Source organism: Paralichthys olivaceus, chromosome 9, assembly GCF_024713975.1.
Source record: "Paralichthys olivaceus isolate ysfri-2021 chromosome 9, ASM2471397v2, whole genome shotgun sequence".
Lineage (NCBI taxonomy): Eukaryota > Metazoa > Chordata > Actinopteri > Pleuronectiformes > Paralichthyidae > Paralichthys > Paralichthys olivaceus.
Window position 1 is genome coordinate 24,865,834 of NC_091101.1, and position 24,619 is coordinate 24,890,452.

At 40.6% G+C, this 24,619-nt stretch overlaps 1 protein-coding gene across 28 annotated transcripts in view; it reads left to right on the top strand.

The window, feature by feature from the left end:
• Positions 1 to 24,619, top strand: part of LOC109640429 (LIM and calponin homology domains-containing protein 1) — an 80,420-nt gene that overhangs the window by 22,781 nt on the left and 33,020 nt on the right. For 20 of the 28 annotated variants that reach the window (XM_069531232.1, XM_069531231.1, XM_069531230.1 and 17 more), the window contains exons 2-7: positions 6,048 to 6,118; positions 8,522 to 8,591; positions 14,853 to 14,959; positions 18,288 to 18,318; positions 21,269 to 21,379; positions 22,535 to 22,733. In XM_069531232.1, the coding sequence (XP_069387333.1) occupies positions 6,048 to 6,118; positions 8,522 to 8,591; positions 14,853 to 14,959; positions 18,288 to 18,318; positions 21,269 to 21,379; positions 22,535 to 22,733 (589 nt within the window). Of the gene's footprint in view, positions 1 to 5,860; positions 5,913 to 6,047; positions 6,119 to 8,318; positions 8,438 to 8,521; positions 8,592 to 13,855; positions 14,199 to 14,852; positions 14,960 to 18,287; positions 18,319 to 19,230; positions 19,477 to 21,072; positions 21,092 to 21,268; positions 21,380 to 22,534; positions 22,734 to 24,619 lie in introns of those variants that run through there. The other 8 variants (XM_069531244.1, XM_069531252.1, XM_069531253.1 and 5 more) reach the window with 6 other exon arrangements.

The window sequence follows — 24,619 nt, forward strand, 5'->3', positions numbered from 1 at the left end:
AGCTTTTCTCTCTTACACTATTTGACTGAAATATATGATATCATGTATGTAAACCCTATAGTTGTGTATTGTTTTGAACTTGAATTTAATGCTGAGCTGTACCAAATAATGATTTTTATTATTTACTAATGTGAAGAGAAGTTTCTCGGCTAAATGTCCGATCCCTTTGATCACAATTTTCATAGGGTGATGCCTTCAAAATGGTTTTTACAACCAACAGTCAAATTTCTTTCAGAGATATTAAAATGTTCACATTTGAGAAGCTGGAAAAAGTGTTGTCATTTTTTTGACATTAATTAGTTGCAGGTGACTTTTCTCTGGATTCACTTATTGATAAACCTAATAATTTCAACTCTAATTCTATTTGGTCTTGGACATGGCATCCCAACAGTTTTGTTTTTTGTTGTATTCAGTTTTGGCAGCTTTTACTGTTCAATTCAGGCTGGGGTCTTTTTTGCAAACCCCTCAACTCTACAAAGGCTGAAAAGTAATCTTGAAGAAGCGTAACAAGCTGACAAGTTTAAATGCTCTCTCTGATGGCCCCCTCCAGTTCCTGTTTCCCTCTTCAGCCCTCACCATCCACCAACACGCCAGCACACCAAACTTATAGCAAACAGTCCACGGTCACAATAGAGGATCCCTGCAGCGGTGGCAGGGATGGCAGCCTGTGAAAGGGTCTGGATGATTGATCGCAGGCCGATACCACTCCTGACCTTTGGCTGAACCTGTTGAATCTCTATGAGCTGAGGGGCCCCCCCTTCTATGTAGAGTCAGATGTTACCAATTTTAATACTTTTCTTTGTCTTTTGACATATCTTGTTTAAAAAAAATATCCAGATTTCTCATGAAGCCAAAGATTTCTATCTTTTTAATGATGATGAAAAATGTAGTCGAGAGCAGTGTTGTGACCTTGTCATGAAACAGTTGATTTAGATTCTGCAATACTGGAGATTTAAGAGGTTTTATTGTCCAGTCCCTTGCTTGGAGAAGATAGTGAACTACACAAATCAAACTCAGTAGTATTGTTTTTCTCTCCTCCTCCTGCTCATGTCACGAAGTTTGTATTACTGAACAGCCGGGGTGTCCACTGTTGTCCCCAGAAGCATTTACAGATTACGCTCTCTTGCCAAATTGAATTAATGAGATTATTGGCTGCAGGCCAGAAGATTTGTTTACATGTGTTCTTGAACTTGGCTTTAGCAAAGCGTGGGATCCAGTCAGGATTAAGCAACACACTTAAGACAGCATCTTGAAAGGTAGAATGCTACAAAGCAGGCGTGTGATACGGAGGCTGCTCTGTAGGTTGGGAGCACACGTCTCTGTTTGTGTTTGCCAGCCTTTGGGCTTACAGCTGTCAACTCGTCAACAGGCCGATCGTGGTTTGCCTCTGGGCGATGAAGCAAGTAGTGTTTTAACTTCACTCAGTCACGGAACCCAGCCTGTCTGCAGACCTTGAATTATTGGTCTTAAATTTGTGAAGGGAGTCGTCCAATGCTGCGGGGCCTTCGAGATCAAAGTCACGCAGCAATAGGTCTGTTTTCATTAGATGGCCCTCAGGGCAGAGAGATTGCATTAAGAGAGTAAAAAGTACTGATCAGTATTTGACTGTAACAATACCATACTGTCTCTATATATGGATATTTATATACAGTGCCCAGTGACATTTTGCTAAGTCTGTGCAGTGGTGACTGTTGTCAACCAATCGTAAGTCAGTCTCAGCTGTAAATCCTGTTGTTTCACCACAATTTTGAAGCTTTAAATAAGTACTTAAGACCAAACCTACCAGATAACTGTCTATTTGTTTTAGTTTGGTCTATATCCTACCCACTGACATGGAGGAGGCAGGGTTTATGCCAGCCATCAGGGGGTGATCAAGAAGCTTTGGCTTCACTCTTGGTAGCTGTCATATTGTTCATTTGATGTGCAGGTTATGATCATATGGCTTTAAGGCTAGTTCTTGATTTGGCTTCTGTCTTGATTGATTCTGCAGTGCCAGTGTTTTCTCTGTATGCTGATTGAAATGTTTTATTTTGTTTGGCAGTAATATTTCAGTAGTGTCTTTGAGCTGTGTTCAATACCAGACAGAGTTGACTGTAGAGGAATCTCTTCTCATCACATTGATGTTTAATCTCAGAAACATGAAAGCAGTATCTCTGGGGAGTTTTCATGCTGGAACTTCATCATATTTTCTATTTTATAATTCATCAAAGTACTGTTGCAGAGTTATGCAAAAAGCTACTTTTGCTTCTGCAAAGTTCACTTGTGCAGTTTCTAAACCAGCAGACACGTCCTTTCTTTGTGGACACAGCTATGTCTGCTGTTGGATATGAATCCATGAGAATTACTCCAGTTCAGATATAAAGAGTTTCCAAGAGGAAGGAAGTGAAAAGGAGGAAAAAAAAGCCAACCGGCATCGTTTGATTGTTTGTGAAACAATGCGGGCGACATTCCACTGAAAACAACAAACGCGACACATTCCTCTTTTTAATTGAGGCCCCTCATATGACCCTGCATGGGTTTGAAAACACAGATCCAGAGGTTTCCAGCACATTTAGGATGGTTTTCTTCCAGTAAGGTGTTTTTTTACTCCACCAGCAGCATCAGATTTTATCTTAGACTCTTTTTATTCTTAAGTCTCTCTATGAATATTTGTTTTGTGAAAAAAGTAAAACTTTACTCAAGGTGGTCTTTTGTGGGTATTTTATTTCTTCCTTTGTTCGATTTGATGCTGATGAGTATCCTGGGATTTCTGATTTAGTGTTTAATAGCAACCTCAAATGACATTATGCCGTTAACCTACTATAAACAGCACTTCCTTGCATGCCATCTCAACTTTAGCACGATACCTTCCTGCTGTAACTCAGGAGGTTTTATTAGTCTGCAAGGTAATGCAAACGCTAAACCCACCAGCCAATCATCCTTTTTATGAAAGGCTGGTAAAATTTTACTTCATGGCAGTTTGATATGGCCAACTCATGTGTTTTTTATCCTTCCTATGATATAGAAAATATATCAATTCTGTGTTTTATGTTGTTCAAATGTCTGTTGCTTCAAACGTTTAGACCAGAGTTTCTCTTCAGCTCAGAACGACACTTGTGGGAGCAGCAGATGTATATGAATCAACATCCTCTGTAGCTCTAGAGCCGCTGCCAAAGAGCAGCAAGGCAACATAAAAGCTGAATACTACTGTTGGCTTATATTGTTGCCAGACGATGGATAGATAGATAAACTTTATTGTCTGTCGCAAGTGACAGAAATTCTCCTTTTGACAGGACTCAACAATACACACATATTTCACAATTGACAACACACAGTACATATTTAAAAACAAGACTCAACAATATACATTTAAAACAGAAATAAAACAGAGAAATATGCAATTTTTAATGTGCATGCACCCAAATATCAAACAGAATATTGAGCTTTTATTTTGGACACTGATTATCACCTGGAGTGAATTAAAGTTCTGTAACTCAAAGCACACAGGCCGAACTCATGAGCTTTCCTCTGTGAGTTTATTTTGTGAGGAAGACATGGAAACCTGACCATGTTTTGTTGTACATATGCTGATGGGTTTCTGGATAACAGTGACAACTACATTCCAGAGAAGTAAAAGCTCAGTCCAGTTTTACCACAGTACCGATATCCACCTGACACATTTATTGAAGAGCTGCTAAATCAAGGTCATCTGCTCGGCTGCAGGTTTTTTTAGGCTGCTGATATAAAAGTATCTAGGCCACTGGATCTTCACAGAGATCAGACCATGAAATGTTATTTTCTCATGAACAAAACCAGGGAATACTGTTCTCCAGTGTGCTATAGCTGTAATGTTTATTCCCTCTTGTACAAGACCACAGAATGTCAGTGTGTAACATCAGATCTGGAAATGCCATTCTTCTGTGTATCATATATGGAAATGTTATTGACTAATAATTGCATCCACAGACTGAATCTGCTGCCATTTAGTCATAGTTGCACACAGAACACTTTTTTTAATTTCACTTTAGTTCTCTGGCAGACCTGAAGAAGGAATTAAACACATTGATTAAGTTAAACCTCACTGGGCAGAGCCAAAGGAGTTTTTGTGGCCAAGTATCTTTAGGCATGAGCTTAATGGAAAAGGCAGGAGGTAAGAGAGGAGGAAGATAATTACCATGAATCCTACTGCTCCTGCTGTATTATATAATTGAGAAATTGCAGTGTAGCGACATTAGACTGCCTGTGTCAAAGAGACATAATAAATCTTTAAGGTTAGAGCAGCTTTACTGGCCTTCTGTGATAGAAAAAATAAGTAGGTGTCATGAGAATTTTTTGTATGTATGAATTTTCTCCCAGCAGCAGAGGCTTGCTATCCCCTGCCCCTGCTCTACAGCTCTCTAATGAACATAATATATCTAATAAAAATAGCAGTTTGTGGGGGTAATGTTGGGACTTGATGACAAGTGACCCTGCCCAGCCAAGACATAGACCATCAAGTACCACTGTAAATCCAGAAACTGAAGTTTTATTCTTTGGTTCTTTTACAGAAACAAACCAGATATGACCTATTAATTCCTGATCTTAAGACGTGGGCAGATTTTTTAACCTTTCAACAGGTGTTAAACATCTGAGGACAAAATGCAGGTTTTTCAGATTAAGTGCTTTTATTCGTCTTTTTTTTTTTTCCCCAAAGTGCTTTTGAAGGTTGCCACTTAGCTAACACTGCTAAATGATGTTTGACTCAACAAATAGCATAATGTGTTCCTCCACATCCAGTCAATGTACTGTCATCACAGCTTGTCAGATTTGCGGGCCATATGTTTGCACTGAGGAGAAGACTTTGACACACTCAGTCTTCACTCATCGCTTTTGTGTTGTCAACTCCAGGCACACAATGTCTTTGTCACAAGTGCTGCTGCAGTTGGGGGCGAGCAGCTAAATGTCAGCACACAGGGAATGACTGTGGCACTTTCCTTTCTGTATTTGCATATCTCTATCTCCATCTCTATCAGTCTAGCTCCCTACTAAACTGTTCAGTAGGGAAGCCCCCACATGAGGCCCTCTGACGGCCGACGTGCTGACATACAGCAGTCCGTTTCTTTTGTAGCTGGTCCAAGCTCCACGTCGAGGCAAGAAGCCGACAGAGACGCACAGCTGGCTGAACACTCTACATCTCCACACTATTTTCTTTTCTCCCCACAGCTGTGCAAATAAATGTGAAAGAAACTCGCAGGAAATTTAATCTTGTAATTGTTTTGGCTTCTAAACCGGCAGTCCAAATGGGTTCCTCCATTTTTATATCTGCCAGTGTTTGTGTGAACAAATGGATTTTAAATGGACACAGAAGTCTTGCAACAGCTATTTCTGAGTAGGAGGCAATTATTATTTCACTGTTGGTGCTTATGCTTGCACGAGAGTGTTTTGTTTGACTTCATGTGGGATGCATGTATTTATAAGATGTTCTCTTCACTCTCATAACTAAAGGTGAGAGGTTGAAACTTCAGCTGAAGCGTGAACACCAGGATCTACAGAAAACAGCAATTCAGATTCATTGTGTTTCACATGCTGCAGCAGAACCTCGCACATGGTCTGGTATTCTAGCTCGCAGCTATAAAAAGACAAATATACATGTGTTGTAATATTTGTCCACAAGGATGCACATATACCTAATGATGCTCTGTAGTCATGCAAACGTACAGCTTCTCCTCCTCAGAGGGTCTGAGCAACTATTACCCGATAAATCCCCTGTCACGCCACATTAGCCTGCCAGAGCCATTTGGTCGGGATGATGGCGGCTTATGTCAAGCTTGTTAGTGTTTAGCACTGTTAACTAGAGGGGGACTTGATATAAGGCTGGCCACTCTTTGTGCTCCTCTTCATACCATTCCCAGGATTTACTGTGAGGGAAAGACGTGAAAGGAGTGTTGATAAAGGTCGTTGCGCTTGTTTCTTGGTTGCAGTTTGTGTGTCTGTCAGAAACTGAAATGGTCTTTTGATCTTTTGTTTTTGATCTGAACTGCTTTTTGTGCTATATTTCGCTAAAACACTCCTTTTTATTCTCTCTGTAGGCTGTGACAGGAAGATGTTTTGGTGACAGAGATTTCAGAGGAGGCTTGGAGAATGGCATACTGCTGTGCGAGTAAGTTCTGTCTATATACCTTTAACTTTAATCTAACTGTCTTTAGTATATCAACTGTTCCCAAGCTTTTGTCTTTGTTCTTATTCTCTTGAGGGAACTGATGCTTTCTTAATGTGATCGTGATATATACATCATTTTAATTTGACATTTCTATTTTATTTAAAGCATTAAAATGATGGTTTTCCTTTCTGACTTAAAAAGAAATTCTAGACCTGTGTTAAGGTCTGAAAAGTCATGTTCATAGGTTACGTGAGACCTCAATAATTAAATAATATTCCTCCCTCCCAAGTTTATTATTAAATCAATTAATGAATACGGGGTCTTCAGCATGTGATCGTTTCAGTACCATAAAATCCTGACAGCTCGTGGATTGATAGATACTAAATTGCTCCAGAGGGAAATTTAGGAAGTTGAAAGAAGAAAACAACAATCCTGTGAACCTACAATAACCATGATTTCCCTTTCATATCTGCAATGATTTGTTGCAGCACCATGCTCCAGTGGTCAAAGAGACTGGCATTCTGTTGAATTGTTCTCCAGTGTGACGCTTGAACTTTTGTCTTACCAGCTCATAATGAGCAGAGGTGCTGAAATGAGACTGAAAACACACGCAGACACTTGCACTTTCCCTCTTCTGTATTCCTCTGTGCCAAGTTCAGTTACACAAGCCCAGTGTGCACACCGTCTTTATTGTGAATACAGACCTCAGGAACAATTTAACAGTGTCCGACTGCTTTTGGAATTTCTGGAATATCGTGGAAGATTCCGTTGTCCTTCAGGCCTTAATTAGATAATGTTAGTGTTTTATAACTGTATTATCAATGATTTCTAACATCATGAAAATGATCTAATAGGCCTCATGATTGCAATCACAGGATTGATTATTTAATCAGTTGTCATTGGCAATTTATATAATTTCTGGGCAATTAGTCAAACAAAACAAGTCATGAAAACCTCATAATGGGTCTGAAAAAAGTTTGATGGTTATATTTTACTATCACTAATCCTAGTTCTAGCCATGTTGTGCAGTCGATTTATTTTACTTTCAATAATAACAGATGTTCAGAAGGGGTTTATCCTAATGCTTTGTTCACGTCACATGATTCTGAGCCCAATTTTGCACTGGTGGCCACATTCTGGAACTCCCCAAACAAAAAAACCCCAGAGTGGAGCCTTATCAGTGATCAATCAGCAGTCACCAATGTTTGAACTCTTCCAAAAACACGATTTAAAAGGCTCACCGACATTTTGCTTTCTCTGACCAGAAAATCTCAATACCTGCAAGACTCAACTATACTGTGAACCGTACAGTGATCCAGTGAGCCATCAACAAAGTTGAATTCAACAAAAGAAAAAGTGAAACCATAATAATCTACTTTCACAAACATGCAGTGGTTTTACCGCACACACAACAAGTAAACATGTGATCCTTTGGGGCAGCCGTCCAAACGTTTAGGTTACTGATTTAATCATCAACCGTTATACCCCATTACCTTGTCTTAACACCTTGCAAGTGTTCGGTCACGCAATGCACTTCAGTGGTATCCCAGCAGCACGTGGAGAACAGGTTGTTGACGGTTTTCAATCTGACTAATTCACAGAGCACAACAACGTCCAACCTCAGGCTTCAGAAAATGTTTGTCCCTTTAAATTACTCATAAGATGATGTATTTATGTGCTGAGATTGTTTTGGTTGTGTCCTTGTTTTTAAAAACCAGGAAAATCCATTTTCACTTCATCATCAGGCTGTGACAGTCGTCAGGGGAAACAAATGAGACACACATTCCTGCAGATAACTGGCAAAAATGATGATCACGAGTCTCATTAAATCTATCACATCAACTTTTCTAAATGTGGTAATAGTCTTCTAAACCAATGCTCATCAATCACTCGGGCAGAAATCCATCTTAAACAAATTAGAGTGAAGAGAGAATCTATTCGGTTGCTCTTTCTGTCATTTTTTGTAAAAAATGGAAATACACTGAAAGATTGTTCTCATTCCAGGGAATTTTTTTAAGAGTGTAAATATTGTCTTCACTGTTACTCACACGTTATTCTGGGAAACATAGAAGCACATGACCTCTTCTCGTGCATGTGCGTGTGTGTGTGTGTGTGGTTGGAAGGAGCAGCAGTGGTTCTACAATCTGTTTTGTTATTCCCCTTCAAGACACTATTTAAAAAAAATATCTCTTTCATTTCCCCTAATGAGACACTCACTCTCAAGTTTCATTCTCTACATCTCATTTGCCTGCAGTTATTTCCCCTGGTTTTAACTTCATGATTCATCTCTCGATGTATTCCTCTCTACTCGTCATGAAGGTGAAGACGAAGTTTTAAAGGCACTTCTCGTTTTTCATTCAAAGTTCACCTTTAGATGTGCTCTGCCCTCTGTCTTTTTATTAGGTTGCTGAGCTCCATTAAACCTGGTCTGGTGAAGAAGATTAACAGACTTCCAACACCCATTGCTGGTCTGGTAAGTCCTCTCATTGTTAGGACCCAAATTTACAACCTCTCCACCAAAGCTTACAACTACTCTTCAATCTCTTGCCTCTTCTTTGTGGCACTGCTTTATGTCTGTGTCTCTTCCTCTTCTTTCTTTTTAATATTTCCTTCTCCAAAAATACACTGGATGTTTGTTTTATTCAGTGTTCTTCAGTGTTACTTCCTGCAACCCGTAACATCCTTTGAACAGAAGTGTTAATCTCTATACATTACATGGTATATTGGTATCATACGGGTTGGACTGTGTGGCTGTCACATACCCTGTAACTTGAGATTTGGTCTTTAATACCTGTTCATCTTTCTAAGGCTAAGGTTGGCTTAAAAGATGAGCAACCGTGTCATACCCCGGACCTTTGTAAACAGTTGTATGCTTGTGTCTTCAATCTTTCTATTTTTGTCAGTGTTGAAACGCTAATGAATTGTATGACTATTATGCAGCTAAGTGTGATAAACCGATGTAGACCAATGTAGGAAGGATTTTTTTTGTATAAGGGCAACACAACACATATCATATGACATTCAGATTTAGTGACTCAGCCAGACTTGACATCACAACAGGTTTGTTATCTGGGTTTTAATCACAGATTCCTGCTGCAGAAAGTTTCAGTTTCAGTTCCAACAGCCAAAGTGTCCATCAGCAGCCGTGTGTGACACTGAGCCCTTCACGGTTCACTTGTTGTACAATCAGACAGTAGATTTCATTCCTGTCAAAATAGTAATAGAAATTGTTGCCTGCTCCCAAAAAACTTAAGTGAAGATTGTGTATTGTATCCTGTTTTTTTTTTTGTTTTTTTTAGGAATCTTAGGGGAAGTTCACCTCCTGCTTTAAATGAGAGCCTGTAGATTTCAGTAGACCTGAACACTGATGCTTTTCAGTCGAGTACAGTGAAATACAGTCGAGCCTTTCCACGATGACCTAGGACCTTGATCTGGATGAAGTGGCCTTTCAGGACCAGGAAAGACATGTAAACATAGGCAGAGGAAAAGTTAATAATATTGGAGCTCATGTTGAATCTGCTTTAATCTCTCCTTCCTCATTTGCACTTAAGTATTTCCCCTGGTCCTGCCTTAAAGGTTGTGCACGTTAAAAGTTCTTTTGACATTTTTGGTATTTTGTCAATAATCTTTTTGCTGAGTGAAGACGCATCATCAGGTCTCGATGAAACTGACTTTAGTTACAAATGCACTGGCGTCATAAGACTGAATTGTATCACCATCTATATATGCACCTAATTCTTTAAGTAAATGCAGTTTCTCTCTCAATAGCTGTTTTCACACCTGAGCTCCTGAAGATGTCTAGACCCAAGTTTGAAGTTTTAGATATGACCAACGCAGCACAAGCTTGACCCAGTCAGACTTCTTCACTACAACAGGAACATTTTTGGATTATTCAGACGAGCAGTGGTGCCAGGGTAGAGGATGCAGGAGGCAGAACACGACGGTTAAACTCCTCAGCGTTTTTGTTTTCAGCACATTGACACTGGAGTCGCCCGTTTCACCAAAAACTTTTGATCTCCTCTTTCCGAAGTGACACCTTAGTTGGCTTCTTCTACAGATGGCACCTGTTTGGGTTTCTTCCAGTTCCATCTTGTGTCCAGAAACATCATCAACTCGCTTCACTCTCTGTGAGTTTTGAAAGAAAGTAATTTGACGGCTGTTTTTTTTTTTTTTTATTTATTTCCCGAAACAACACAGATCAAAGTAATGGCTGCTTTTAAGAAATGTTGAACAGGGCTGTCCGGACAGTGACGACAGACAATGGAGTTTAAAATGTGGTGATCATATAATGGAGAAATGTTGGTGATTAGCACAGAACTTCACAGTACTTAAAGGAAAAAAGGTGCAAAGGATGCTGGGTATTTCTGGGCCACAGCATGACAAAACAAACAAGGAAGTCTGTCCCAGGCTGAAATGGCTTTTCTTATCTAATGGCGTCACTAATGGCTGCCGATGGGCCTTCTCTGGCTTTTTACAAGTGGCGGATAATTGCACAGCCACATTCTTTACGAGCCTTTTCCACCATACAATCACAGCTAGAATAACAAGTGATGATCTGTCAGAGCTTTTAAACCCAAGAGTTAATGTAGTCCCTCCATCTCCGTAACATTTCAGCTATGATAAGTGCATTGACAAGTTCTGCTGCAGTTTTATTCTTGTTTTTGTATCTACCCATATATTCTTCATCGTAATGTCATATAGTTATTATTATATTAAACGTAATATTGATATCAGCAGAAAGGGAACACATCACCTCCAACAATTATAAAATATGTCCAAGCCAAATTATAAACCAGATTACTTATGGATCATATACTTTCTTGAGATATGTTGATTCAACTTCCTGGTCATTTTATGGACCATTCAGTGATTTTGTTGTATGTGTTGAAAAGATTGTGTGATGGTTGGTTTATGTCACAGATCTGAATGGGATCTCAAACACCAGTGAATGATGACAACATTATTATACAAAAGTCTGTTTATGTGTAGGTGTAGACCACAACTGCAGGACAAGAAAACAAAATGTGACCGCTGCTAATTGGCCCAAAGGGAAAAATGAATCATCCACTGAAAACAACATGTTTACATTAGTAGTGAAAGGTCAACATATAAAATAATATCCTGCCCTCTGGGTGTATTTGTATTTGAACAGTATGAGTACTCCATAATTCTGTCTTGTAGCGTCTTGTGGCTTTTTGATTTTTTTTTTTTCCTTCCCCTGGCTGCGATTAGAGAGGTGAGAAACGCGTAAACAAGGGGTCTGCTGTTATCTGGCCCATCGTAATAAAACACAGGCTACTCCCCCTTCCTCTTCCTGTTTGGGGGGCTAATGGGAAAATGAGTCTCTGAGGAGTTTGGGCTGTTTTGTAATTAGAGCAGCCACCTCAGTGCTCTGTGTGGCTCCGTGTTCGTCTGAACAGGTCGGTTGTTGCGTGGTCTGTTCCCAGCTGTCTCTGGGTCGACTGGTATGTTCACGTTTTACAGTGTGCAAACAGACACATACGTGATCGGCCCGTGAGCTGAACGCTTGTAATTCACATGCTTGAGAAAGGTGTTGTTTTCAAGTTTAGGGCAACAAGGGTTTGTGTTATTTTTTTCAGTGACGCTCACGTAGAAAGAAAACACTGTAGAGTGTTTCGTAACATATTTCAAGCTTTTTTCATTTTCAGTTTTCACTGTTGTGTCACCATCTGCTTCATTAGAATCGTGTCTCTTGAGATTTTATCAAAGCATCGTGTCAGTCAAATTTCTATTCTTGGAAAAAGATTCCTGTCAGAGGCTTTATGATAAATTGAAAAAAAACAAATGTCATTAGGGTATTGCCATTTTTATGTAATGTTTTTCCCTTATTGTTGTCTCCTATTGACTATAATGATCGTAAAAGTCGATGAAGAAACTAAAGTATTAAACTAAAAAGAATTGCTGCACAACCTTTTATTTTTTATCATGTTGGGTCCTTGCCAGCATGTTTCCTTCGTCTTCGTTTTTTGTGTTGCCCTTGGCAGGGACAAAAACAATAGGGAAAATATCTTGTCATCAGAGTGTCTTGTTTTCTCACCCTGACCATCTTTCATCTGGAGTCTGTCACGATCCAGGGCGTGAACACGACACCTCTTCCCTGAGAAACCTGTCTAATCGTGGGTGTAGACAGATATTGATTGTTGTGAGGGGCACTTGTTATCTTTTTATTTTACACACGTTCAAAGTCGATGCACTGGCTTTAATTTTGGATCTTAGGATGGCTCTCTGTAATTATTGTAACTTTTTTTTTTTCTATCATAGAGCTTGTTCAGATTTGATCGTAAATCATATTTATATGACTCTTGGTAATTGTTACTCTCCTTGCACACACTTACACACTTCTTCTTTTCACTGGTTAATCTTACCACAGTGTTTTTATTTCCACACCTTTGCCCAAATTTATCATTACGTCTTTTTTTTTTATTTTTTTTATGTGAATGCACAGACTTTGTGTCGGACTCAACTTCTCAACCTCCCATGTCTACAAACACATTCAGCTGTCAGTCATGTCTTTGCAGTAGACGCCCAGTTTCCTGTGGCAGTGACCTGCGATTTCACCACAAAGTTATGCTCATTTCCTAAGACACACACACACACACACACTCACTCACTCCCAATGCTCCTATTAAATTATTTTTTTGTGTGCAAGTAGCTACTAAATGAGACCATTTAATCATTTGTTGTTGGTCTTGTTTGTTTCGGTGTTAATTGCTCCAGACAGTTATAAATACCAGCTGATGGAGGATGAGGGAAAATGTGGGACAGGATTGTTCAGCTGCTGAGGTTAAAGTTGGAGTTGCTGTCTGAAGTCGGCGGTAACTTTTTATTTGCTCCCAATTTGACTCACACTCTCACAGGCATGCTTTCACTTGGCGGCTCATTATCCAGCTCCTATATCAACAGCTGATTATTAATCACCGGCGTTTCCTGTTTTCAGAGCTCTTGTTTAACAGTGCTTTAATATTTCAGAGTCAAATTACACCAACTAATTAATTAAATTTGCTATATAATCCAAAACCTGGTCATTGTATAGTTTTAGAGACAAAATGTGATTAAATGCTGAAAACCAGCTCTTCCAAAAATCATGTCCCATTTGTTTCCAGCGAGGAAGAGCAAGATATCGTTCGGGTTTACCCATCAATATTTTTACAACTCTTAAAAGTGAGTTCTCAGTCAGAGCGACACATTTCTGAAAGCCCTTTATTTGGAATGCAAACATGGCTCTGTCTGTCTGTCTGTCTGTCTGTCTGTCTGTCTGTCTGTGTGTGTGTGTGTGTGTGTGTGTGTGTGTGTGTGTGTGTGTGTGTGTGTGTGTGTGTGTGTGTGTGTGTGTCATCAGGAGAGCAGAGACGTAGCTGCCCAAAAAGCACAGGAAGCAGCAGGGTGGTGTCAGAGGAGGTGTTTTGCAGCGAATGGCATGATTGTGAGAAAAAAGCGATTCAGAGAGTTTGTTGTAGCAATGCCTGTATTGTCTCACCAAGTAGTGTGTACATTTACCTGTAAAATAAGTATCTCAGTTCTGTGTGTCTATGCACTTTGAATGATGCATAACAGCATTTTGTTTAAATGTGCATGCTGTGTAAATACGCACATTATATTTGTGTTTTGTTGTGTGAGAGAGATACTGTGTGCCCGGAACAATCAGGGTGGAGAGGAAACGGTGACACCCAGAGGGGAGGAGAAGTGGGGGGGTGTTGGCGGGAAGGGCAATTGGCTGTGGCCTTCAGAAGGATAGAGCGACGTACACAAAGAGAGAGAGAGAACCTGGGAACGAGAGAGGGAGAGCTCAGCTCAGGTTGCACCCAACAAAGAGTTTTGTCAGAGAGCAGGGATGTGAGAGGGAGGACCGAGGAGATGGAGAGAGACTGAGGAGCAGGGACGAAGACGAAGAAGTAGACAGATCGAGGAATGAGGGGAGATAAACGAGGAGCGGGACGATACTTGAAGGAAGATACTTGAAGGAAGCACAAAGTGAAGCATGAAAGTTGCAGTAATCTGAGAGAGGAGCTGTACGTGAACCAGACACAAAACCTGGCGGTGTCACGTTTCGGTCAAGCAGGTATCCTGATTTTCATGTTGTGCAAAGACTGTGTGTTTGCGTGTTTGTTTGACCTAAACCTCCTCAGACCAGGGACATGAATCACACGCACTCTCTTCATGCCTTGTTGTTGTGTTCTTGCATTTCTGGCAAACGTTGTTGTGTTTGTTTGTCTGAGAGAAAATGTTGAAAGCACCTAATTGAGAAGCTTGAACTTTTATCTAAATATCTGTGGAACTGTTGTACTTCTGTCTTTCAGTTGTTGACTTTAATATCGAGGACATGTTTGCACCGTTAGAACTGTTTGGACAGTCCGCAGGTCTGTAAAGGTTATAAGTTACATGAGCCTCCGTGTGAGCTGAAGGCCACAATCAGGTTTATGTTAGGTTTAGGGTAAAATAATTCATTTTCACAGTCGAACAGGTTATGTGTTGCATTTGTGTGTAGAGGAAAAACCTGTTTTTACGTGTGTGTCCATGTTTGACTTTTCTAGTGTAAAGGACACTAATGTTTTCTACAGTATTTTTCTGATTTAATGTGAATCTTAGAGAAAGACAAAGTGACAGTTTGTCATCTCAGTCGAGACCCTGTGCAGTGAAGGGGTCTGACCTTGCTTTGCCCTGTGTCTGCAAACAGTGTATTTACCCAAATGAAATGTGTGTGTGTTTTGTGCAGGACAACCTCAGTGTGTTTCTCCGAGGCTGTGAGGAGTTGGGACTGAAAGGCTCTCAGCTGTTTGACCCTGGAGACCTGCAGGAGACATCAACACGCCCCACCGCCAAGTAAGACTTCCCTGTTATCTTGCTGCTCGATGAGTGTGTGTGATTTTTTTTTTTGTCGTATATCACATGTGAAATGAAATGTGTTGATCCTTCTCTTTATCCAGAATGAAACTGAATTTGAAAATACACATTTTATTGGATAAATGTTATAACAATTTATCAAGAGGCCAATACAGGCTTGATTTTTAATTTGTGATATTATTAATTTACCTTTAGCCTCAGCGTACCCTCAAGTTCAGCCTGTATCATTGATTACAAGACTTAATGACGCTATGGTGCCCGACTGAAGTTACGTCCCTGACATCTACTGGTGGTTGGTAACTTAAATTGTGCAGAAGACCTTCAAACATACAAGGGATGTTCAACATCTTGTCCTATATTCTAAAAAAAAATGTCCTCAGGCTCTAATGTTCAGAACATTTCGACTTCATCTTATGATCTTTACCAGCTCATGGATTCTGCCTGGTTGTCATGGAGATGAATGGTCCTGAGTATATTTTCTGAATGTTTAGAATAAAAGGGAGATTTGTGTTGTTATAAAGTGATTGTGACTGAGCGCTGCTGATGACCACTTCAGTTGTGTGTTAATAGATGGCTTGTCCGTAACACTTGTTGTGCGTCTCTTTGTGTGTCACTCTCTGTCAGTCACACTGTCTGTCATTCTCTGCATCGGACAATAAACCAGTTGAGTGCAAACACAAACAACTAAATGGGAGTAAATGGAAGTTTGTATGAGTCTGTGTCAGCAGAGCAACAATGGAATATCTGTTAAACAGTCTGTGTCCAAATACAAGAAGCTTCAGATCACCCACAGAAACACGGCTCTCACTTTGTTGCTTGGTAACAAAGCCACTTGCATGTGTTTTTATATATACTGTAAGGTTTTTTTTTTGTGAATGTGTGGGACATGTGCTGTCCTGATGCTGGCTGTAGACAAGGCGTAATTCACTGGAGGGTTTAGAAAGGTGCTGCTTGAGATGGAGGGGAGAGAGTGGACGGGGCTAATGTTAGCTGCTCTCAGGAGGAGCTGCTCTACTGGCTCTGTTAGGATAGAAGGTGTGTGATTGTGTACTCTAGTATTTATATATATTTGTATTCTGAGCATGTGTGCACATTTACAGTAATCGTGCATGCCTTGTTCAGAAGGCATTGTTTTTTCAAAAAAGATGACACTATTAATAAGAAATTCATGATGTTTGGCTTTTTAAAGAATTAATTTTTCTCTGATTGGTCTTATGATAATGACAATTCATTACTAATTAGATATATGTACTTTTTCCCCTGTAACCAATAAATATACAGAACATATTTCAAATAAAAAGTGACAGACTTAATCTGCGTTATTTTAAAATACTCATTACAACATGTAAAGATCAGTGAGCTGCAGTGGTTCATGACAATACAGAAAAGTTTCACTCTTTAGAAGGAATAAGCAATCGCAGTCCCGATAGGAAATATTGACGTCATTGTTTAAGTGGCCCGCTTCTATTTCCAGGTGTTATGCAACATCTGTCGTACAGGATGCTCGTTTCCTGCAGCTCATGTAACCACGACAGTAAAAAAGTTTCAGTGCTAGCTCCCCCTGCGACGCACTGGACAGGTGTTTACTCATCTGGGTAACAGCTTTGGACAGGGAGGCGTAAAGACAGACAGGTTGTGGTACATTGTGAGCTCAGGCCTGAAATATATCCTGTTCCTCTGCATGTTGATGGAAACAGACAGAAGTCGCAGGTGGAGGAAAGTAGAGGAGATTTTGCAGTTGAATGTATAAAAATGCATTTCTCTCACAGTTGGGTGGAAATAAATGTGATGGAAAACCGCCGACAAGAACAAACAGGTCTTCAGGATTTATTAAATATCTATTAGGTTGTTATCAGCAAGAGGTGGACATATTTCTTGCTTCCATCATAGAGTAATACACATTGTAATATTCACAGTAATTGTTTAATTAGCCGTGACGCAGCACGGAGCCCAGTTGAGATATTTTTGGCAGATTTCTCTTGACTTCTCAGTGCCTGTTTTTAAATCCTTTTATTATTATAATTTTCATTCAAATTGTCCTTTAATTATAAAACATTGCTGTGAGCATTTGATTAAAAGAGAACATAGAACAAGTCAAAAGGTAAATTAGGTAGAATACGAATGATAGATGAGGATAAAAACAGAAGTGTGAAGTTCAGTGTTAATTGTCTCGTGCAATCTGAAAGTATCAAAACGTGTCAGTGCACGTTTTGCACTTCTTTAAAGTAAAAGTTTCATGCAGAGATATAGTTTGTAAATTATAACATTTTGTGGGCTTATCTCCAAATATGATTGGAACGCTAATTTTTAATTTTGATACTGTTTGTTTCTATCAGCGTCAGTAACCACGACTTTATTCAAAGTCTCGGGAAAGAAGTATATAAGAAGACAGATTCTTCTATTTCGTTTTTCTTTGACAGCTATTCTATGATTTAACTCAAATGAATAGAGCAGCCTCAGTCTTCTTCTATAAATTATGTTTTGTTAATACCTGCTCGATGTAAAAAAATTTACTCTTTCTGATTTTGGTATGATTGTTTGTTTGGTCATAATCCAGACTAAAGCATGAGGATGAGGATGATCACAGTTCTTCACTCGGGTGCAAAGACTTGGCCAGAGAGGTTTGGCATCTCCTTGTTGCCTCTCACTTAAAAACACTGTTTTAACTTTGTGCTTTAGGGTGTTTTTCCAAACACACTGGAATTTATTCTACTTTGAAAAGTGTGCATTTCTTGTGTGTCAATTCTTCCGACTAATATCTCTATCTAATGTTGTCATATCTCTTTATGCGTGTGTGTGTATTTTCTCTTTTCTCCTTCTCTGTGTATTTCCACAACACCAGTGTGTTGGGGTCAGTTTAACTGCTTCACTCCAGTTTATGGCTTCAAGCGGTGAGCAAGAGCCACATCTCATTTTGGCAGCACGTGTGGTGCTAAGTGGCCACGGCTGTGGCCTCCGTGCACTGCACCTCCCAGACCTCACTTGGAAGTCAAAGCGTCCGACCACCACTGAGACGCACTGTTGAAAAAGATGATGAATATTGGTGTAAGAGAGCAGCTGTAAGGCGTTTTGCTTTTGGAACCAGAGAAACTACCACCGATATTCTTCTACAGTATGTTGTCATTGAATAACTGAGTTCCTGAGGCTGTCAGTTCTCCCTGCGTGGGCTGCACTCACCTCAGAATCCTACATATTTTTAACAAGTTTTTTTTCTTGCTGCTGTTTTGCATGGATATGTGGGAGTTCATGCATCTTCAGTGTCTGCTGTTATCTTTATGTAACTCGATGCCTCTGTCTCGTTCTCCAGGGGAAGTGACTGCAGCCGAAAGCTGAAGAATGTAAGTGACACTTCTGGATTACAGTGGGATAATTTGTGTGCTAAATGTATGTTTGGAAGGAAACTGTTATTATAGCCCTGTGTTTCTGTTTGTGCTGCGGTCGTCATCTTTTATTTCAGCTTCCTGTTCCAGCTCTACCCCACAGCAGCTCTGTGTTGTTAAATACTTCACATGGAATACCATTCATTCTGTCTGCACCGTCTCGTCTATTCTAGCTTCAGCTGCGCAGACTATTCTCCTTTATTTCACACATTTCACTTTACCCTGTTTTTGAAATAAACTGTATTAAGATGGATTAAAAATGTTCTTCATCCCAGTAACCAGAGATGACGAACATTTTATTTCACACTTACTTTGAGTTTTTTAGTTCGGCCCATGTCCCATCTGCTAACATGGAGCAGAGGTTTATGACCTACACTGCAGCCAGCCAGAAGAAAAATAGGGTTTAGCTGTCATGTCATCTATCTTTATATGCAGTCTATGGTTTTGATGTCAGTGCTGGTCCTCTCAGTTTCTATGTATTTCTATATTACACACACAACACAACTAATTCTATCATTGAATAGCTATTTCTTACTCTGCTTAATCGCTTTATTTGTGTCTGAGCTGCTTTTTTTTTTGCCTCTTTTTGATTTATTATAAATTTTTAATTCGCAGTGCCCGCTCATTTCATACCGGCTCTCCCCAAATGTTCTTCATCATCGCTCTCTATTCCTAATAATGCTGCTTTAAGAAGTGCAACACATAATGTAGCCCTGCCCACTCTGCAGTCAAAGCGTGCTCTCTCTCTCTCTCTCTCTCTCTCTCTCTCTCTCTCTCTCTCTCTCTCTCTCTCTCACTCTCTCTCTCTCTCTCTCTCTCTCTCCCTCTCTCTCTCTCTCTCTCTCTCTCTCTCTGTGATGCTGCTGTGCACAGTTCAAGTTAATGTGTTGAGCTGCAGAGCTGGCAGGGGCTGCTAGCTCATCCAGCTGACAACACAGGGACTCTCAGCCACATCTCAGCCAGAATTTACAAGCAATAGCAAAACAAACGGCCTACCAACCTCAGGCAGCCACTGCTGCTACGATATGCTGCTTCGCTGTGGATCTACCCTGCAGACTCAGGCTGACGACTAGGATTTGATAGCAGCTGCCTCTGCTGCACGTCACATATTGAGAGGTGAAGGAACTGCACCAAGTGGAATTTGCTGATGTGGTAAAAAAAGGTGTTGTTTGGCAAACAGATGGGACAAAGAGCATGAATGGGTGGAATTTTGCTGGAGTCATGAGATGACAGTTTAGCTGTTGCAGGTGGGAACAGGAGGGGTTTTACATTTGTGTGTTTTAATAATGGATACAGGGACTTTGTACCTATACAGGCATCGGACTGTGACAGGGGCTTGTGTGTATGTGTGTTTACACTGTCGATGTTTTTTTGAGTTGATTCATGCCTTCGCATCACTTATGGGTGTTTGCACATGAAACAAAGAGATGACTGTTGTTTTCACTGGAACCTCTTTGACAGGTCTTTCTACATCTGCCAGAGAAAGACAGCTGCTGATACTCAAGTGGCAAAGCAAGTGTGACACGATGCATCACGTCACTGTCAGGCCGGTCATTTATATTTCTGTCAGTCAGAATCCCACTGATGTTTTCTTTTTAACGCTGTAGCTCAGTCCAAGTTTTAGTTTTTCTCCTGTTGTTGGCAGTAGGTTTAATGTTGCATGTCTGAATCATGTGAGTGCAATCGTGCATTGTTTCCCCCTCTGTGTATGTGCAGCACAGATCAATATGGATGTGTTTAAAGCACAGTAGTAAGCAACTGAAACACAGTTGGTGCTGACCCACTTCCAATGGGAGCTGGCACGGATGTGTTCATTGTACTGGTGACAGGGAAACAATATACTCTGCTGCTCTGCGTACCACAGTATGCAGATGATGACGACCCAGAACCACAGCAAGTGCAGTGCTGCTTTAGCACAGCTCTTTTATATTAGTGGCATTTCGTGCAGTAGCAAGATGTGCAGCTATTTTATATGAAGATGAATGAGAAACCAGAAGTTTTGATCTTTTTTTTATCGAGTTCTGGTTTGATTCTAGGTGAGTGTCCTCGAGCAAGACTCGAGAAAACTTCTCCCAGATGTAGAGTTGCATGTCTGTGAGGTGGACCCTCTGTCTGGAGCTAAAAGAGGAGTTTCGTTGTGCTTCTTCCGATCAGCTGGTCGTTGTGTTTGAACGACAGAAGGTGTTCACGCTGACAGTACGACTGAAATGAACACATTAAACCACGCTGAGCTTTCTTATCAGAGCAATCCCTGTGGAGTGCTGGTTGACATGGACACAGTCAATATAGCTGAGATCACTTTGCCAACTGTGCTACAGGTGCAGCTCTCCCAGTGGATACAGCCAATCTGTACATTCTGCATTTTGGCCATTTGGCTAATTCCACAGGGGGTTACATTGAATGCATCAAAACTTTGGTTCCTCCGCCTGAAGCACTTTTATCTTCCTATAATATAAAGAGAAAGACAATTGCAGAAACGGTCTTAACCTTGTCCATTACTTTGTTTTCTATGGCCTAGACCCCTAAACACGCCCACACAGCTGCTTCTCAGATGCTTTTGTGTGATCGTCTGCTCAGGGTGGCCTTGCTTGCTAGCTTCCTCCATTTTCCTTGCTAAACATCATAACATTACTGGCTTACCATGTTGATAGGTCAAGAGGGCATGCAATAGGTCAAGCTGATAGTGAGCACCCTCTGCTGGATCCCAAGGAAGACTACTTCAGAGAGTCTGGTGTGTTTCTGACTTTATATTTTGAATTCAAACAGGTCGTTAAACTTTTGCACCTCAACAGGCTCAACTTGTGTGTAGTGATATGTTTGTGTATCAGGATTGTTGTTTTCTTTACAAACAAAGAATTGTCTAATTTCATCACGGTGCTTGACTGCATTCTTTTTTTCTGCCCTTCAGGTTTTAATCACCATCTACTGGTTGGGTCGTGCTGCCAACGGCTGTACCTCCTACAACGGGCCCACGCTGGACCTGAAAGAGTTTGAGGGCCTGCTGTCACAGATGCGAAAGGTTTGTCGAGTCACATTTGGTGATGGTCCCAGTTAAAAATTAGAAATCTGTAGTTGTAGTTGTGTTGTATTACAAATCCCCCAGCAGCCACTGAGGGATCATCTTTCTTTTTTTTGTAAGGAGAAGATCACAGAAACCAAATGTGATTAACTGAATGATTCATTATGCAATACACTAAATTAGTATGTTTGTTTAGTGTAATCATGCGTATAACACCCCATGATTATACTTAAGTCATCTTGACCCGTCTCCATCTGACAGCAGCTCTCTCACCATGATGTCACCGTCATGCAATTTATTCCACAAAGTGACGTCCCTTTGCTGTTCTGTAAAACTGAGGAATTGCTGCCAACTCAGCGCAATCTCTCTCCCAGATGTGAACACGTTGCAGCTGACCAAAACAAAGCCACGTCTCCATGAAACAAAAGAAAAAATAACAATGATATTGGAATTGGAAAATCTTAGGAAAGCACATCAGGTGCACACACTCAGGATTGAATTAGTGCTTCTCAGTTCACTTCTAATGCTTATTAACTGGAAACTGGAAGAAGAGGAAGAAGCAGGTGAATGCTCAAGAACTAGAACAAAAAAATAAAAAAAAAATATAAGTAGTTAAACTGATCTCCTTGGATTTTAAAGGATATGTTTGCACCCATCCACAAACGTTACCAGTGCTCCCTAACTCTGCGATGTCATGACTTCACCAAAGAGATGAATCACACAGAAATGATTCGGTGGTAGAGACTTCTTGGAAGCATCATAAAGACTTTGTCGGGGGTCTGGGAGTTGCATAACAGATGGTACCGGGGTCAGGAACGGGAAGTCTTTTTGTAGACAGGAAAGGCCTCTCCCCACCTCCCATTAGCTGCAGAGGCTTGTTCCAACTGTAGACAGACAAAGGGAGGGGTCACGAAGGTGAAGAGAGAGTGATGAAGGGGGATGTAGGCAGAGGCTGATTGATAAATGGATGTGGGAACACTGCAGAGTGAGTGTGAGATGTTTGTAGTGGACATACAACACAAGTTTACAGACTTTTGAGTAATTAAAAGGATTATTCAAAGGAGATATTTGGTAATTTTCTTTCCTTTTGTACAATATAATTTTTATACACCTGTGTATTCTATATAAAGTGGATGTGTATGTATAAATGTCCAGGAGGCGGAGGAGGCAGAGAGCCCGAAACGCAGCATCCGTGACAGTGGCTACATCGACTGCTGGGACTCAGAGCGCAGCGACTCTCTCTCCCCCCCACGCCACGGCCGCGAGGACTCGTTCGACAGCCTGGACTCCTTCGGCTCACGCTCACGTCAAACCCCGTCGCCAGACGTCCTGGTTGCCCGCGGCAGCAGCGATGGTAGGAAACACTGCACTTTTTTTTTTTTGATCTTGTTTAAAGAATGCTTCAACTTAAAGGTTGCAGGTGAAATCTGTTCAATAGCCTTTGTCATGTTAGTCACAGCCATTTATCTTGAGGAGGGGAAGTAATTCAGTACAGGCTGTTTTGTTTGGCTCGTTTGCGGTGTACCGATACAGTATATAGATAAATGGGGTGCATTGTGCTCGTAGAGCTACTGTAGTAAAGCCTGTAGTTCTCCTCCCTGTGTTTTTGACAACGCCCAGTGTTTTCAAAAAAGAAGCGTGAATGATCTCAGTGCTGTTTTGAAGTCAAAGTAAGGCCATTGTTTCGTTTTAACAAGAAACTGTAGGAAAGCTATAGGTTTTTTTTTAAATTCAGAGCTGTGCTGATTGTGTGTGGCTCAAATTCAGTCTCGGTCTGTAGACACGGTGCACATGCACTGAATGAGGTCGTTTGTGTCTGTGGTGCTGCTGACGTGAAGCTTGTAAAGGATATAACAGTTTCAAATTCTACATATCAGAGATCCTGCGTTTTATCTCTTTTTGAGCTTCAGCTCAACGGCCTCTCCGTCTATCTGTTGTCTGTCTGCAGCGTGAAAAAGCCGAGTTTCAAAAACAAAGTCTGTCACATCTGTTTCTGTTTCAACACATTTCAGTTATGTAATATTCACACATGGCTCCACTAAGATGACATCCTATGACTGTGTCAGACGACGTCAAACACAAGATATTAGATCTGTGTATTTCTTCTGAAAATTACCAATTGGGACATAAATGATGCAATTTGTTGGAAGCGAAATGATTCGATTTACGTCCATGTGTCTGTTTGTTTTCCATCAGATGAAACATTGCTTTCTCGTGTAATAACTTATCTTTCACATTTCAAATCTGTGTCCTGTGACAGAGATAAAAACTCTCTGAGACCTTCAGCTGTAGTTTGAACTCTGAGACTCTGAACATGCTCAGCAGTTGCTCTGTCCGACCTTAACATTGTAATATAACTGTTAAATATGGTTTACTGTAAAAGGTTTTTAGCAATTTGTAAGATATTAAACCAATCAAAAAAGATAAATATAAAATTATATCGTTGAATAATATTATGATTCACTGATCTTTTTAAATTGCCCCCCCGTCACTGGGAGGTCAGGCTTGGTGACAGGGATTCACCGTCTTGCTCAAGGGCACTTCCTCCTCCTGCGTCCTAACCCTAACCCACTGAATCTTAGTTTTTCCTCCAAAATCGTAGCTTGCGCCAAATCAGTCATGTCTGTATCTTTGTGTTTGCATGTGTTTACGTGTGACATGTATGTGAGTGAATGGACGCCACAGCCACCACGCATCTCAAAAGCGTGCGTGCTCTCATTGCAAGTTGTGACACCTGTCACTGAGGATTTCCTGTCCTGCCATTGACATCCACACAAAAGTGCCTCTGTGCCGAGTGTTTGTGCCTGTTGCCATGGGTTACGGTTGTTTGATGGCTCCCTTGAAGTGCGGAATGAGATGATTGACTGCACTAGAGAGAGAGAGAGAGAGATGAAGCTTCCTGATACAGTGAAACTGGGGAGAGAAAGAGGTGCGGTTGAATGAATGGAGGCTTTTAGTGGTTTTTTTGATCCGACACTTGACTCATCTGTCAGCGATGATGAAACCTAAAAACAAAGGACACTATTCTATACAATATTTTATCCTCATTGTCGTGACAGAAGACATAATAATAGCTCGTAGTTAAAACTTGATAGGATTTAGGAATATGTATCTCAAGTAAGTAAGTAAACAAAGAAATTAATGTATACATGCCCTCTACCTCTGCTTTACTCTAATTTCTCAAGTCAGACAATCATGTGCACCTGACAGATAATTCTCCCAACCTGCTATTAATTCATA